At 33.3% G+C, this 14,342-nt stretch overlaps 1 protein-coding gene across 1 annotated transcript; it reads left to right on the top strand.

The window, feature by feature from the left end:
- Nucleotides 1–1,913: 1,913 nt before the first annotated feature.
- Nucleotides 1,914–13,351, top strand: LOC106133954 (carboxypeptidase N subunit 2; the record flags this gene model as incomplete). The annotated part of the gene is given in 8 exon segments (XM_013333861.2): nt 1,914–2,121; nt 5,221–5,371; nt 7,097–7,240; nt 8,006–8,174; nt 8,176–8,466; nt 9,033–9,292; nt 11,434–11,559; nt 13,099–13,351. Coding segments are annotated over 8 exon segments (1,602 nt in total), but the record flags the coding sequence as incomplete, so codon positions are not given.
- Between the last annotated feature and the right edge of the window lie 991 nt (nt 13,352–14,342).

Raw genomic sequence — 14,342 nt, 5'->3', positions numbered from 1 at the left:
GCCGAGTTGTGATGTGGTGGGCCTCAGTCATCACTTAAAAAAACAAAATGTTTCTGATTTCTTTGGCTTACTGCGAAGACATTAGGGCGAAATAAGGGATACAAGTATTCCGTCCCAATTTTCGTCGTATTTTCAGGGTCTAGCTAGATCAACATCTGTGCCTGGAATAACGTATAAACAAATTTTGCAAATTGAAGCGTATGTATGAACTTGCCGCTGTCTAGGTAGCTGACACAGATTATCCAAAATGAAGTTAACATGAGGCGACAATCTCGACGTAAATTCGATATAGGGAAACTGACGTGACATGGATTAATTATTGTATTGGGGATCAAACTGTCGTAAGCAGTGATGAACGAATACGGAACTTTTCATGGAGCTTTATAACGAAGTAACAATAAATTATGATCAGACTCTATAGATGTATTTAAGTTTTTTTGTTCAAATTAAATCTCAATTTTAATAAACTTTCGATACTCAAAACATACGTAAGTTGGTAACAAATAGTAATGCCTTATTCATGGAGAGGGTTGGCAGAGCCTACATCTTTCTTCTTGCCATTTTCTTTTCGTATGTTCGTTTATCTCCGATTTGATCATGATCAAGGTACTTAAGTTCGTGTTATATCTGTATCTTTCAAAGAACTTACCTTAATAATAATTTTCCAATACTCTTTTTTTTTTTCAATTACATTTTGGTGGTATTTATCAAATTAATTTTGTAAAATAAGTTACATGTTCTAACTTAGCCGAAACTATGGTTGACTTCTCGACTTCCTTCCCAGTGGACGTAATTTAATGCGACTCGGTTCCTTAGTGCTTTCTGAAACTTTAACGACCGAGCTGGTATGGTACTTGAGAATGTCTTCTAGATTCTATTGTTATCTTACATTTACTAAATTAGCGCTCAATAGCAGTACCTACTTAACGTCGTAATTGGGGGCTGTTGTCTTGTTTCAAATTATCGTCTAGGTGGCCTTAATTAGTTAGGTAGCTGTTTGTGACCTTAAATTTTTTTTTGCTTTCTGGTTAAATCCTAACAGGATGGACAAAGCCAATAGTCATAAGACCAGAATAACTACGATATAATGAAGATTAATAGAGAAATAAAATACGCGAAGGCAAAGCAAATCAAATAAATAAATTAAATAAATCAAAATACTTGTTTTTATACCTCTATGTTTTATGTAACTGAAATTGTGTAACCAAAAATTTTTATACTACGAACATGAAAACCTTATCTGTTTAGTTATGTTAGGTGTTTAACAACACGCAAACGAGTAATTACTGGTGAAACCCATAATAGTAGTTTAATTTAATAATGCTTAAGTTTCATTGTAAAACAAAATACTTTCATGGGCAAGTTAATGTAGGAGCTAGCAACGTACGATTACAACTGATAAATTAGAAGAAAATATACTCTTATGAACAGTTCAGGTTGTGGTTAGCCATATGATCATTTTTTCATTTATTTATTTAGATACACCAACAGGTTACATGACAAAAACATACAATTCATTATACTATCATACAACCCAATCATAGGTGAACACAGCTTTCTCAAGAGCATTTAATAATAAGAAGTGGGACTACCTAAATACCGCTCAATATAACCTTCTCACCTCCCCTCATCGCCTCAGAAGCTAGATTTATTGATAACTTGTGGCTCTAGGACATGCACAATCGTTCAGCACACCAAATAGTTTGAAGGAAACTTCGAGCTCGTCACATCAAATTTAAACGCAGTCCCGCGCTCCAATTGCTCCGCTGCCTCGCCCAGTGTAACGACTTTGAAGAGTTTATATTGTATGACAACTTGGTGAGGACTTGTTTTTAAACCACACTGCTTCTGAACTGCTGTTTGGTGTGCTCGGACCTTTACTTAACGAAGAAAGAATTTAATAATCCATCAATAAAACTGACTCTGTAACCAAAATTCATAAATCGTCTTCCTTTAATTCAGTTTTGCAGACGGCTGCATCACAATGCAATATGAACGCTTGCGAAGTTTTCGAGATGCTGACTCGGGGATCGAGTAAGGACGAGAAAGCGGTCGGACCATGCACTTCGGATGTCCACTGGCGGCAACTGGACCGGAGATTGCGGGCTATTGAACAGCCAAGTATTTTTTTTTTATTGTCACCTTCTCGATATTTTTCTTCTCAGGCTTAAAAATGTTATTAAATTTTTTGCGCGTGCTACGTTAAAAACTTCTTTCATTTTTCTGACGAACTAGTAATTTCTTTTTTCAAATTTTCTCTGGTTTTATTCTTTCTTTTTCTTGATTTTTTCCTATAAAACCATTGCGACAGTTTTAAGATTTTATTATGTTTTTTTTTTTAAATCTTCTCTTACCTAAACATTATTTCATTATATGAGTATACTTTGGCATTTATGTAGTTACGCGTTAATTTTTAAGAACTCATAAAAACCTTTCTTTATGACACACGCAACTTAGCAATTTCTTTACTTACCTTGAAATTTAAAAAAAAACTATTTACTTATTATTTTCCTACAAAGGTTAGATTTACATAAAACTACCGAGTACTAATCCACTTCAAGGTTTAATCTTGTTCCAAAATCTTGGTCGGCCGCTGATAAACATTATATGTTAATTTCTTCTATAGGTAAAATATTTAAATACCGATCATACTGATCAAAAAAATCAAAATAATATTTGTTAAAAAACACAACAACCAATTTTGAAATAATAGTTTACAGTTCTGTGTTAAATATTTTTTATCCAAATAGGTACATAAATAAACAAAATACAAGGAAAGACTATCATGATTCAGTCTTCCGAAGCACGTCTGTCATTGGTTCCGGTCGGAAGACTTAACAATATTTTCTCATTTTCATACCAGTATATTTTTAAAGAAAAAAATATATTTGGTAATTTCCTTTTAGAATTTTTTTTTCAAATTTCCTACGATAAACTTGTTACAACGAAACTAATTTATATTTCTTTAAAACGCGTGAATCGTATTAATGAAATTACAATACCTATACCTATTCAATCTTGGAAGTATACAATGATAACATCAAGTTGGAAATAAAGTCAGTGTAAACGAAATCGGCACCAACCTCATCAAAAATAATAAATATTGTCTTGAGTCTTGACATTCAAGCGTAAAACAAAGTTAACTGTTATTTTCTTTTTTCGATACGGAAACATTTGACATTTACCATAATTGCGGTAAAGTATCAGGTCTATGACACTGTGATTCATCATTCTGAAAAGTTTGTCGTGTTTCATCATACGCCATCATACTCTCTTTTATTTGGTATTTTAAACATAAAATATATATCTACCTAAAATAAAATTCAAATATCTGAAAGTGGATTAAACCCAAAATGAAAATTAATTTATCGGAATTATGCTCATTTCATATTGAACATGCTATTATAAAAAACCAAAAGTACAGAAACGACTATTGGGTGTATGACGCTAATTCTTAAAATGAATTTTCTTTGATATGTGTTATAACACAAGAAGAGGGTTTTCTAAAATTGCCAACGGGAACACGAGATAAACGAGTTTTTTGGTTTTAAGCTAGGTCAGCGGGCACAATCTAGGGCACTTTCACCTTGTGCAACAATTATCGAAGCTAGGTTAGGTGCCCCTTTTAACAGGGTCATACTAAAGCCGCTTTGTGTGATTACCTGAGTTACAAACACTGAGGAGGTGGTCCTTAGCGAACCTAATATCCCTAGATTCGATAGTAACCCCGGGGGATGATATAAAAGGGCCAGAAAATTTCATGGGAATACTTCTATAGAAATCTTTCTTGACTCTTGAAATAATTTCAACTACTACTATATGAATGTGTACTCATGTACATAAATATATATGCGTGTGCCGTGTGGTTCCCGGCACCAATAAAAAAAAAGAATAGGACCACTCCATCTCGTTCCCATGGATGTCGTTAAAGGCGACTAAGGGATAGGCTTATAAACTTGGGATTCTTCTTTTAGGCGATGGGCTAGCAACCCGTCACTATTTGAATCTCAATTCTATCATTAAGCCAAATAGCTGAACGTGGCCTATCAGTCTTTTCAAGACTGTTGGCTCTGTCTACCCCGTAAGGGATACAGACGTGATCATATGTATGTATGTATGTATATTTTCCTTAATTTAGATGTGTAAGTACGTTTTGTTATAAACTGTCTTAATTCAAATAAACAGAACAGGATCCTTTTTGTATTCAGGTGCAATGAGTTGTTTACACTCACCTTAATTTATACTACTTATTTAAATTTTTCAGTTTTTGTGGACTTGAACAAATGAGTATTTACATACAGCACCTTTCTGTTAACTCCCTCATTTGTACATTGGATTTACGGAATCTTAAGGGATCGCATTACCAATGTCACAAATACTATCCCTTTTCTTTCCGGCTTACAGGAATCAGTAGTATCGCTTTAGGCAAAAAGTCAATGATAATATTCATGTGAATATCATAGGTATATAAAAAGGGTAAATTGAATTTCTTGTCATCATTTTTGCTATTTCCATTTCGTTCAGTAGTAGATATTTGAACACCATAACAATTAACGTTTTTGAAAAGGATATAAGAATATCTTTCTTTTCATTGGTATGAAAAGAAAATACAGAAAAAAAACATAAAGGCAATGCTATGGCCAGAAAAAGATAAAAAACGATTGTCATGCGAGTGGGCCGTACCGGGGCGGAGAATCTGAGATTTAGACAGAACAGAACTAGGTAGTTTTAGGTCCAATTAACAATTGACATACTGAAACTACCAACAGACTTGATAAATTAGAACTTTTTATCGGCTTGTTAAATCAGAACCTACTAAAATTGGCTTGACGAATCAAAACAATTTTCATGTTTGATCAAACAGACCTTAAAACAAAATATGAGAGTACTTTTAATATTAAGCAATAAATTCGTTGAGTTGTGACCTTTTTGTATTGCTGCAACTCACACCCTAATTAATTTGTATTCCGTATGTTCATTGTAAATTGTGTGTAGCAAATCAAATAAATGAATTATCTATCTATCTATCTATCAATTTTTATTACACAGTAAATGAAATGTTTCGTATCTTGACCGTGCCTCATCGCTCCGAGGACACTACAATGCTTGCACTAGACATTCGATGTGATAAGACAAGCAGCACGATCTCAGCCAGACTCCAGGCCTGCCCTGAGGAAAATCGTTCTTAAATTAGTACCTAATGGCACGAAATTTTTACAGCGTGGACAATAAGTTTTGGGCAATCCAGATGGCGTCAGTGTTCCAAAGGAATTTGCCAGTGTGATGTTGATCGTCGTGCGCTCAATTGCTGGAGATCTGACCTCTCCAGCCTTCCAGCTGACCTGGTCGTGCCTGCAGATTTAGTCAATATGTTAGTATAAGCAAATCAGTTTATCCAGGGCATTGCTCCCATGGTGACTTGGAATGGTAAAAATTATGCTATGTTAATCGTAAAGGTCCAGTGTTCCGCATATTTCTTTGTCAAATTTACCGGAAATCGGTTCAGTGAGTTGTTTAACTTTATTTGTAAATTTAACACTCCAAAACTGTTATGTTTGGCTTCTAACTTCCCATTCATGAAATGGTGGTAGTTGACTCTTCATATGTCTGTGGAAAAACGGAATATGACTAACTTATAATAAATTAATGTTTGAATTAAGTTATTATCTGTATAGTAGTCTTCCCGCAGGATCTTGATCTTATAACCTCTAAGCCATAACTAATCCCACCTTCAAAGGACATTGTTAATAATATTTGATCAAAAGTATTTTTTTCATAAAAGCTGACATCTATTCACAGATTTTTCTACTTAAGCAGACGCCTTATATTATTTTAATAGCCAAGTTACCGGTTTTGAGGTAAAGATTATATTTGTACAAAATATACGGTTACCAAGATACATTCAAGGGTTTATATTCCACACGAAATTTACTGCTTATACCATTGAAATTTTTAGCCTATATGTACAAAGTAAAAATTATGCTATAATATGATTACAACGACTATTTTAAATAGACTAAGAAGTGACAGAGTCATAAGCACTAACACTATTTATGTTTAAATAAATTCAAGTTTAATCGTCGCACAGACAGCCGACCGAAAAAAGTAAAATTTTCATGGCGTATTATTTCTTAGAGTAGCTACTTAATTATATATTATATTATATATAATTTTTAGGTATCAATTTGATATTGTCTTGAGCACCCTGAGCTTTGAAGTCACATACATTATTTTACAATGAGATAGATTAAAATTTTACAAGTCTCGAACTTACTTTGGAATAGCTGAATTTAAGTGAAGGTACTTTAAGAAGGCTTATTTGCACATATTCAAATTATTATCGAAGATTAGTGTTATCAACTGATATTTATAATTTCCTTTCTTCGATAAAAACATATCTTTTCGCGCAATCTCAGTCTGCAAGCAAGCAATGAATGATCAAATTAACAACCTAAACTCTAGTTTACTTTGTATAGTCTTGATTTCCTATGTTCAGAGTACGTCCAATAGACTCGGGATGAAAGGTTTTGTTAATCAAAGATCGTATTCAAATCGGAGACCTGTAATTAAGCTAGTAATTTCACTCGGCTTGTACGTGAGCACATATTCCAAGAAATAGCAAATTTTCAAATAACGGAACTACAGAAACTGAAATACAGTTTCTTTGCTTTACTTCACACGGATTACTTTGTATAGAGTATATATTACTCAAAAGTATTTTTATCTATAACGCTCGATTATTGGCATTCTATTAGACCTTTACAATAAAAAAGAGTCTGTCTATTTATGAAAGTAGTCTTAAGTATACATGGATATTTTAATAATCTTAATTTCAATTACATTTATTATTTTTGTATTATAAATGTTCCCCAAACCTTCTTAGGGATTTTAAATGATATAATAAATAATCATTAATTGAGGTAGCGTGCACTACCTTAGACCCCTTGCTTGCAATCAGGCAGATTGATGTCAAACACAATCATACGAGTATTTCCAATAAAAAAAAACGCTGTAACCTATATAGTAACAATGTTTCATATGTTAAGTCTCTTACATCACCATTAAATTTTCCATAATATAAAGCCTTGCTTTCCAGAGACCTGGGAACCAACAAATTGCGCACACTGCATAAGACGACTTTCAAAGGGATGCGGTCTCTGGCCGAACTAGACATGTACGACAATCGCGTCGAGTATCTGCCAGCGGGAATATTCGACTCGCTCGTCAATTTGAGGATATTGTACGTTGGTTCCATTTCACTGTTCCTCTAAAATGTTCAAATTCTGTAAATTCTTATGATGTTGCACGGTTCCTTGCGTACTGAAAATACTGAAAAATAATAATATCAGTAATATTTTAATTGACATTAATAAAAATTATTAACTTACACGACAACAGCAATTCATAATTTTTCGAATCTTTTGCTTTTGTTTCAAAAATAAAATTAGCTATACATTCTTTTAATTAGTTGAGATAATTGATAAATAAATTGATTTATATAATAGTCTACATCCATCCTGATGTTTCATACAACATGGTTGAAATATTTTGTTTATTCAGTTGAGTAGTTTCGAAGATAACAAACTAATGAATGCTTCTTATTTTATATAGTCTTATTTAATTTTAATACAAAATATATTCGAATTATGATAACAAAGAGAAAGAACATAAGTGGTTGTTTCTATATGTAGCATTGATTAAAATGTGAATGTTTGTGTCACAGAATTATTATAGTATCGAATATAGTACCGATTTTGTATAGAATATCTATCAATACTTTGAAGAGCGTAAACGAGCTTCATTTGTTTTTATTAATTGGTGGGCAACATTTAAAGCTATATGTGAAATTTACTCAAAATAATATTCTAGTTTCAGATCAAGAAGAACATGGTTTCTTTTTATACTAGAGACACTGTTTTGTCAATCAGTTTTGTATATGTTAAATAACATTACCATTAAATTACCAAATAAAAGAATGTACTAATATTCATTTTTCTTTTTTAAGGCGTCTTCAAAGAAATTACCTTGAGGAAATAGACAGCGAGGCATTCCGGCATACAAAAAGGCTTTTTCATGTCGATTTATCAAACAATTACCTTTACACACTCCCCGAGATGTTATTTGCCAACAATTCTGTATTAGAAACGATAGATATATCTAATAATCAAGTCACGTATGTACGTTCCTTCTGATAGCTTTGTGGGACTGTCGTCACTCCTCATATTAGATTTGTCGAGGAATAAAATCCAACACATAGAAAACGGAACATTTATAATGAGAACACTACAGGTGTTGAAATTGTCAGACAATAGAATAAATAACATATCCGAGAATTCCTTTGAAGCCTTGTTTTCTCTCGAAACGTTATTGTTGGATAAGAACAAACTGCAGTACCTGCCCGGCCGGCTCTTCATCAATCTAGTTTGTTTGACTTTCCTGGATATTTCGAACAACAATTTAATCAATGTAAGTACTTTAAAGGAATAACCATAAATACTTTTAAAGAATTTTGATGGTCGAGTTGGTATCCGCCTTAAACTCTCTTAGCGTTCCAGTTTCAATGTGGTCGGGTTAAAATCCTCCTGCGTCCATAAACCAATGACTCTTTTCTGAGCTACATACTTTAGTGTGATTGCTTTTTGATGCTTCCAAGGTAGAGGAAAACATAACGAAGATACAACAGATTTCTCCTATGTGTAAATGGTATAGTTGTCAGCTGATGAAATCTAAGCTAGGTTTTTGGATTTTTCTGTCTCTTTATTACTGCTGGAGACTTGTAGATAATTGACTTTCTGTTCTATTCTTACTTGTTACTTAGCTGTTAGTCTTCAGCAATATCTACACATAACTTATACTTTAGCATCCGGTGTAATACTGGTACTTTTTATTTCGGAAAGACTAACACTTACACTTTCCCTATGGGATTTGCGATAAATGACTATGTGTGCACACATAATTATTGGTTTTAGTAATAAATTTTTGTATTTTTATTTGATACCTTTACAACGAACATAAAAGACATTTTATTTCAGTTGATGGACGTAAATCTGGAAAACTTGAAACAGCTGCGGCATTTAGATTTACGAGAGAACTCACTCTCAGAACTCCCAGACTTCATATTTTCAAACTGCTCAAGATTGGAGAAACTCGACTTGTCAAGAAACAAATTACGTTTCTTGAACTACACTGCATTCCATGGTTTAAACAATCTTACATCATTGCTTTTGACTGATAACAAAATTTTTGAGGTTCATTTCAAAACTTTTGCAACGCTTAAAAACTTGACAACTCTGTAAGTATGTATTATAATAAAATAAATTTACTAACAATAATTAATATGTACTAGTATGTATTAAGATTTATTGGCAACAAACAGAGCCGAACAAATATTAAATACCATTAAACTTCGTTGAATGATGGCTTAAATTCTACTTTTGGGGTCCTTATTTACATACTAGCTGTGCCCGCGACTTCGTCCGCGTGGAATAGTTTTTTTTGGGCATCATTAAAGACCTCAAGCATGAATAATTTTCCCCATTTTTTCACATACTCCATTATATCTTTGCTCCTTATAGTTGCAGCGTGATGTTATATAGCCTAAGGCCTTCCTCGATAAATGGTCTATTCAACGCAAAAATAATGTTTCAATTCCAACCAGTAGTTCCTGAGATTAGCGCGTTCATACAAACAAACAAACTCTTCAGCTTTATAATATTAGTATAGATAGCTTCCCCCCGCGACTCCGTCCGCGCGGATGTCGGTCTTCGCGTGGATGGTTTATTTCTCCATTTTGAGTAACTCTGACAATGACATCTTATAAATATCTTTTGGACCCAATTACGGCTAGGCCTATAATAATTAAGGAGATCCCTCTATTGAGCTACTGCAGTTGAGTTCGCGTTCTGTAGTAAGTAGTCCGGTCAATTTAGACCAAAAAATAAGAATGAAGCTACAGTAATTCCCATCAAACTGAAAATGAGTATTATTGTTTAAAACACAATCAAAGGAATTATTTCAAAATTCCCATTAAACCGGTTAAGGAAAAAAAATTACCCAAGGTCAAAGGTAAAAAATGGGTTTTTCACGATTTTCTTCAAAGTAAAGTTTATACATAAAACGGTAAGTTTTATCGGAAAATTACCTCAGACATAGATTGTAGATCATAAAGTTATCTATAAAAAGGAATCAATATTTTTTTTCAATAAAGCTACCGTTTCTAAGATATAACGATAAAAGTTGCAAGCGTCATAATATGCACACGTATCCACGCCACCTCTGAGGTAGTGTACTATTAGCGCGTTTTTTAACATTTTTATTATTAAACTTGAAAAAGTCTGAAATAGGTTAGAATAAACACACATAATTTTCCGATTAGAAAAACTTACCGTTTTGAAGAAAATCGCGAAACACCCATTTTTTACCTTTGATCTTCGGTATTTGTTTTTCCTTAAACCGGAATCATGGGGAATTTTGAAATAATGCTTTTGATTGTGTTTTAAACAAGTATACTCATTTTGAGCTTGATGGGAATTAATGTAGCTTCGAATGTCTAGATTGACCGGACTAAAGTATTTTTTTCATAGTAATTAGTAGCGGCCCGCGTGTCCCGCAAACGGTTCAAGCTAAATCCGACTTTCGGTGCTACAGTTACGGCGCTGAATCCACTGCGGGTAACGTAACGTGTGTTCGCGGTTCTACAGAACAACGTCTATGGAAAAACTGAAAAATGAAGTTTTTTTTTTCTTCGTATTTTTCCAGGATAAAAAGTATCCTATTTTATGCCCAGGATAATAAGGTATAATTATACCAAGTTTCATCAAAATCGAACCGTTAGTTTTCACGTGATGCCTGAACATACAGACAGACAGACAAAAATTTTTTTAATCACATATTTGTGTTTGGTATCGATCCAGTAACACCCCCTGCTATTTATTTTTTCAATATTTTCAATGTACAGAATTGACCCTTCTACAGATTTATTATATGTATAGATATAGATAAGGTTATCCTTTGTTTCATCCAGACTCTAGACGTGAAAATGCAAACATATGTTTATGCACACATATTGACTGTCTGGTCGTGGTTTTATCAGAACAAACCTCGATTAAACGTATCCACATAGATATCAAGTTTGTATGGGTATAATTAATATTTACAGAAATCTCTCGGCAATAAAGTACCTAGTATGAGGGGAGCCGAGGTCATCAACAATATTAACCCTTTGCCAGAACTGCTAAGTATATTCCCCATTGATGAGGGTCAAGATTATATTGAACGTAATACATACCATAGCTTTCCCCGTGCTTGTTATTTGAGAATTAAATTAACGAATATGAAATGCATACTAAAATCTATTAAAATAATTTTATTGTGACAACACAAACACTCTTAACCACTGGCTAGACTCAGCTGTAAATTCATTTTATTTTTTAGGTACCTCGACAATAACATGTTTCCATCATTGCCGTCGCGCACTCTGGACTACATGCCTAAACTAGCCATAGTAAAGTTGTCCGGAAACCCTTGGCACTGTGACTGTCATGCGCTTTATATATCAGCGTAAGTTTTTCATCTTTCTAAGATGTTTATTTTTTTATTTCCACCAAACCACTAACTTTTCAGATAAATGTTATGTTAGCCATAAATCATATTGATACATTGAAGTAAAATGTATGAATTGCAGTGTTCTCAACACTTATACAAAAAAGAATAGGACCACTCCATCTCTTTCTCATAAATGTCGTAAAAAGCAATTAATGTATAGGCTCATAAACATGAGATTCTTTTTTTAGGCTATGGGCTAGCAACCTGTCACTATTTGAATCTTAATTCTTTCATTAAACTTTTGGCTCTGTCTTTACTGAAAGGGATATAAAACATTCCGTTTCCCTGAATTTATGAGTGTATGTCAAAATCTCTTAAACAAATTATTTTCTGTTGACAATTCACACTAAATATTCTACTGTTATCGTTTTCCACAGCCACGTCTTAGCGTTTGTACGAGTATGTCTATTCTCGTCATCCACAACAAACTACGAGGCAAACAAAACAAATAGTACGATACTTACACCCTTGTTTACTTATTGAAGTGTTTTGCTATAGATTTACCCAGTCCCAGATATTGTATAGAATTTCGTTTATTCGGTTCACTTATCGATTGATCATTTTCTATATTAATTTTGTTATACGAGTTACGTTACAATCAATCTTTAGGTAACTCATTAAAGGGAGTATTTACATGTACGAGTATGCAAAATAAATCATCTCCCCATTAAATATAAATTCAATTTATTTATTTTTTGTTTTTAGCATTACTGATGAAAATATTCATCACTGAATGGTTAATTCCCTAATAATTAGGATTATTCGCTGAAAATGTCATTCGTTATGTATATTTGTCGATTGAGATATATTTACAAAAAACATTTCACTGTACATCTTTCTTAGCCCTCGCGAAATGCTATCGCTGATAAAGATAAATCAGATTTAAGCAATATTTCTTAGAAATAATCTATAATTTTCCTAAAGTAATAATTATGTAGTCATTCGATATCGGCATATTTATTAAACAAATATTTTGCTCACAGGTCACTCTGAGTAACCCGGTGTTCCCGGCCTCGAAAGAATAAAAGAATAGGATCACTCCATCTCTTTCTCATGTGTGTCTTAAAAGGCGACTAATATATAAGTAGTAGTGACGTATAAAACACAACCACTTGATTTAAGTTGGTACGATTATTATTTTTACCTTTATATAGTTCAACTCCCTACAAAGCAATGAAGAAAACCTATTTTGAGAACCATCATGATTTTTCATTAACCTCCATTCTGTTCTATTTTGGACCGTAAGTATCCAATTTGTGCCCGCCAGTTTCCCGAAATATGGTTTAAATATTGGGAGCATAATATAATAAGCCACAACAATAACACACAGCTTCCAGTAGTAGATTCCAATATTGAAAAAAGATATTGTTACTCTTTCGTATAAAAAAGTGTGTTTTTTTTTAATTCTGTGTTGCCAATTTACACGTGAATATTCATTTATTTACTTTGTAACTTGTAGACAAACTTGTTCTACATACCGTTTTTTATTTACAGCTGGGTTCGTCTCAACGAGTTGAAAATATGGGACTATTCACCTACGTGTGTTTCGCCCTGGTTTCTTGAGGGCCATTTCCTGAAGAAACTTAAATTCCCAGAACTGTGCTCTGGCCAATGGGCCAGCATGGTAAATCTCTCTCCGAGGCTTCCTATACAACAGCTGCTAGCCCTCAACGTGTCTGTGAATAGGAAGCCACAGGACAGTATGGAGCAGAATCATGACGTCACAACTGTTAATGCTTGGCACTGAAACGTGTTTTTTTTTAATGATTTTTTTGTTGTTGTTCATAATATACGACAATTATAACAGTTTGTAGAACCTTCATTTAAATTTCGCAAGTGAAAAATATATCTACAGGTAATACAGTCAGTAGTCCAAAGATTGTAAAGGGCAAATATTTTGCTAAACATCATCTAATATTAAGGAAAAATAGGAAAACTAAACTGGCGGTCCCATGAAACAGACGACGAACTATTCTCACAATCATTTTCTGAATAACATACAGTTCTTGTAAGACTCGTAGTGAATAGTGTTTCTGTTCGATGATTTATTGATTTGATGAGAGCAAGAGAGTAAGGACATGTACAGTTGTTAGGTGATCTCTTTGACAAGCTAGAGAAAAGAATTGTCGTAGTTTCCTCAGCAATTCGTCTTTTAATTGTTATATCGTCTTGTTGCATATACCTACGAACTTAGCAAATGATCTATGAAAACGACCGCGAAAAAACCCTGTTCATATCACATGTTAGATTCAATACCCTACTGATAAAATATTATAGGCAACTTAATACTGATATCAGTTGATAAAATAATAATACACTACGTCATTAGCAATGTATGTATCATTCAAGGAGGTGTTTATCATAAGCGGCATTTGTTTAAAATCAATCACATCCCCTTATCTGATTGATAACTTAAAATCGCACTTTAATTTTAAAATAGCTAAATATTTCATTTGATAATTTAAATTAAATAAGGTATGATTCCATATGTTTAAAAACAAAAACATTATTGAGAATTAATGAGACCCAGTTGGCACACACTATGTATTTTTTTTCACCACCAGAGCAGTAGGGTAGCTTGCAAACTCAGATGAATGTGGTAATTTCCGTAGTCACCTTCTACCACACCTATGGAAAAGAGACGGAATAATTTAATTCCAATGTGCCATCACACGAATTATACATACCTAGGTATAGACGGAAGAAAAGTGACGCGACGAATTATTGGAAACTAACTA

Source organism: Amyelois transitella, chromosome 7 (assembly GCF_032362555.1).
Source record: "Amyelois transitella isolate CPQ chromosome 7, ilAmyTran1.1, whole genome shotgun sequence".
NCBI classification, from domain to species: domain Eukaryota; kingdom Metazoa; phylum Arthropoda; class Insecta; order Lepidoptera; family Pyralidae; genus Amyelois; species Amyelois transitella.
Note: the sequence above shows the minus strand (reverse complement) of the source record. Positions and strands in the feature narration are given on the sequence as shown.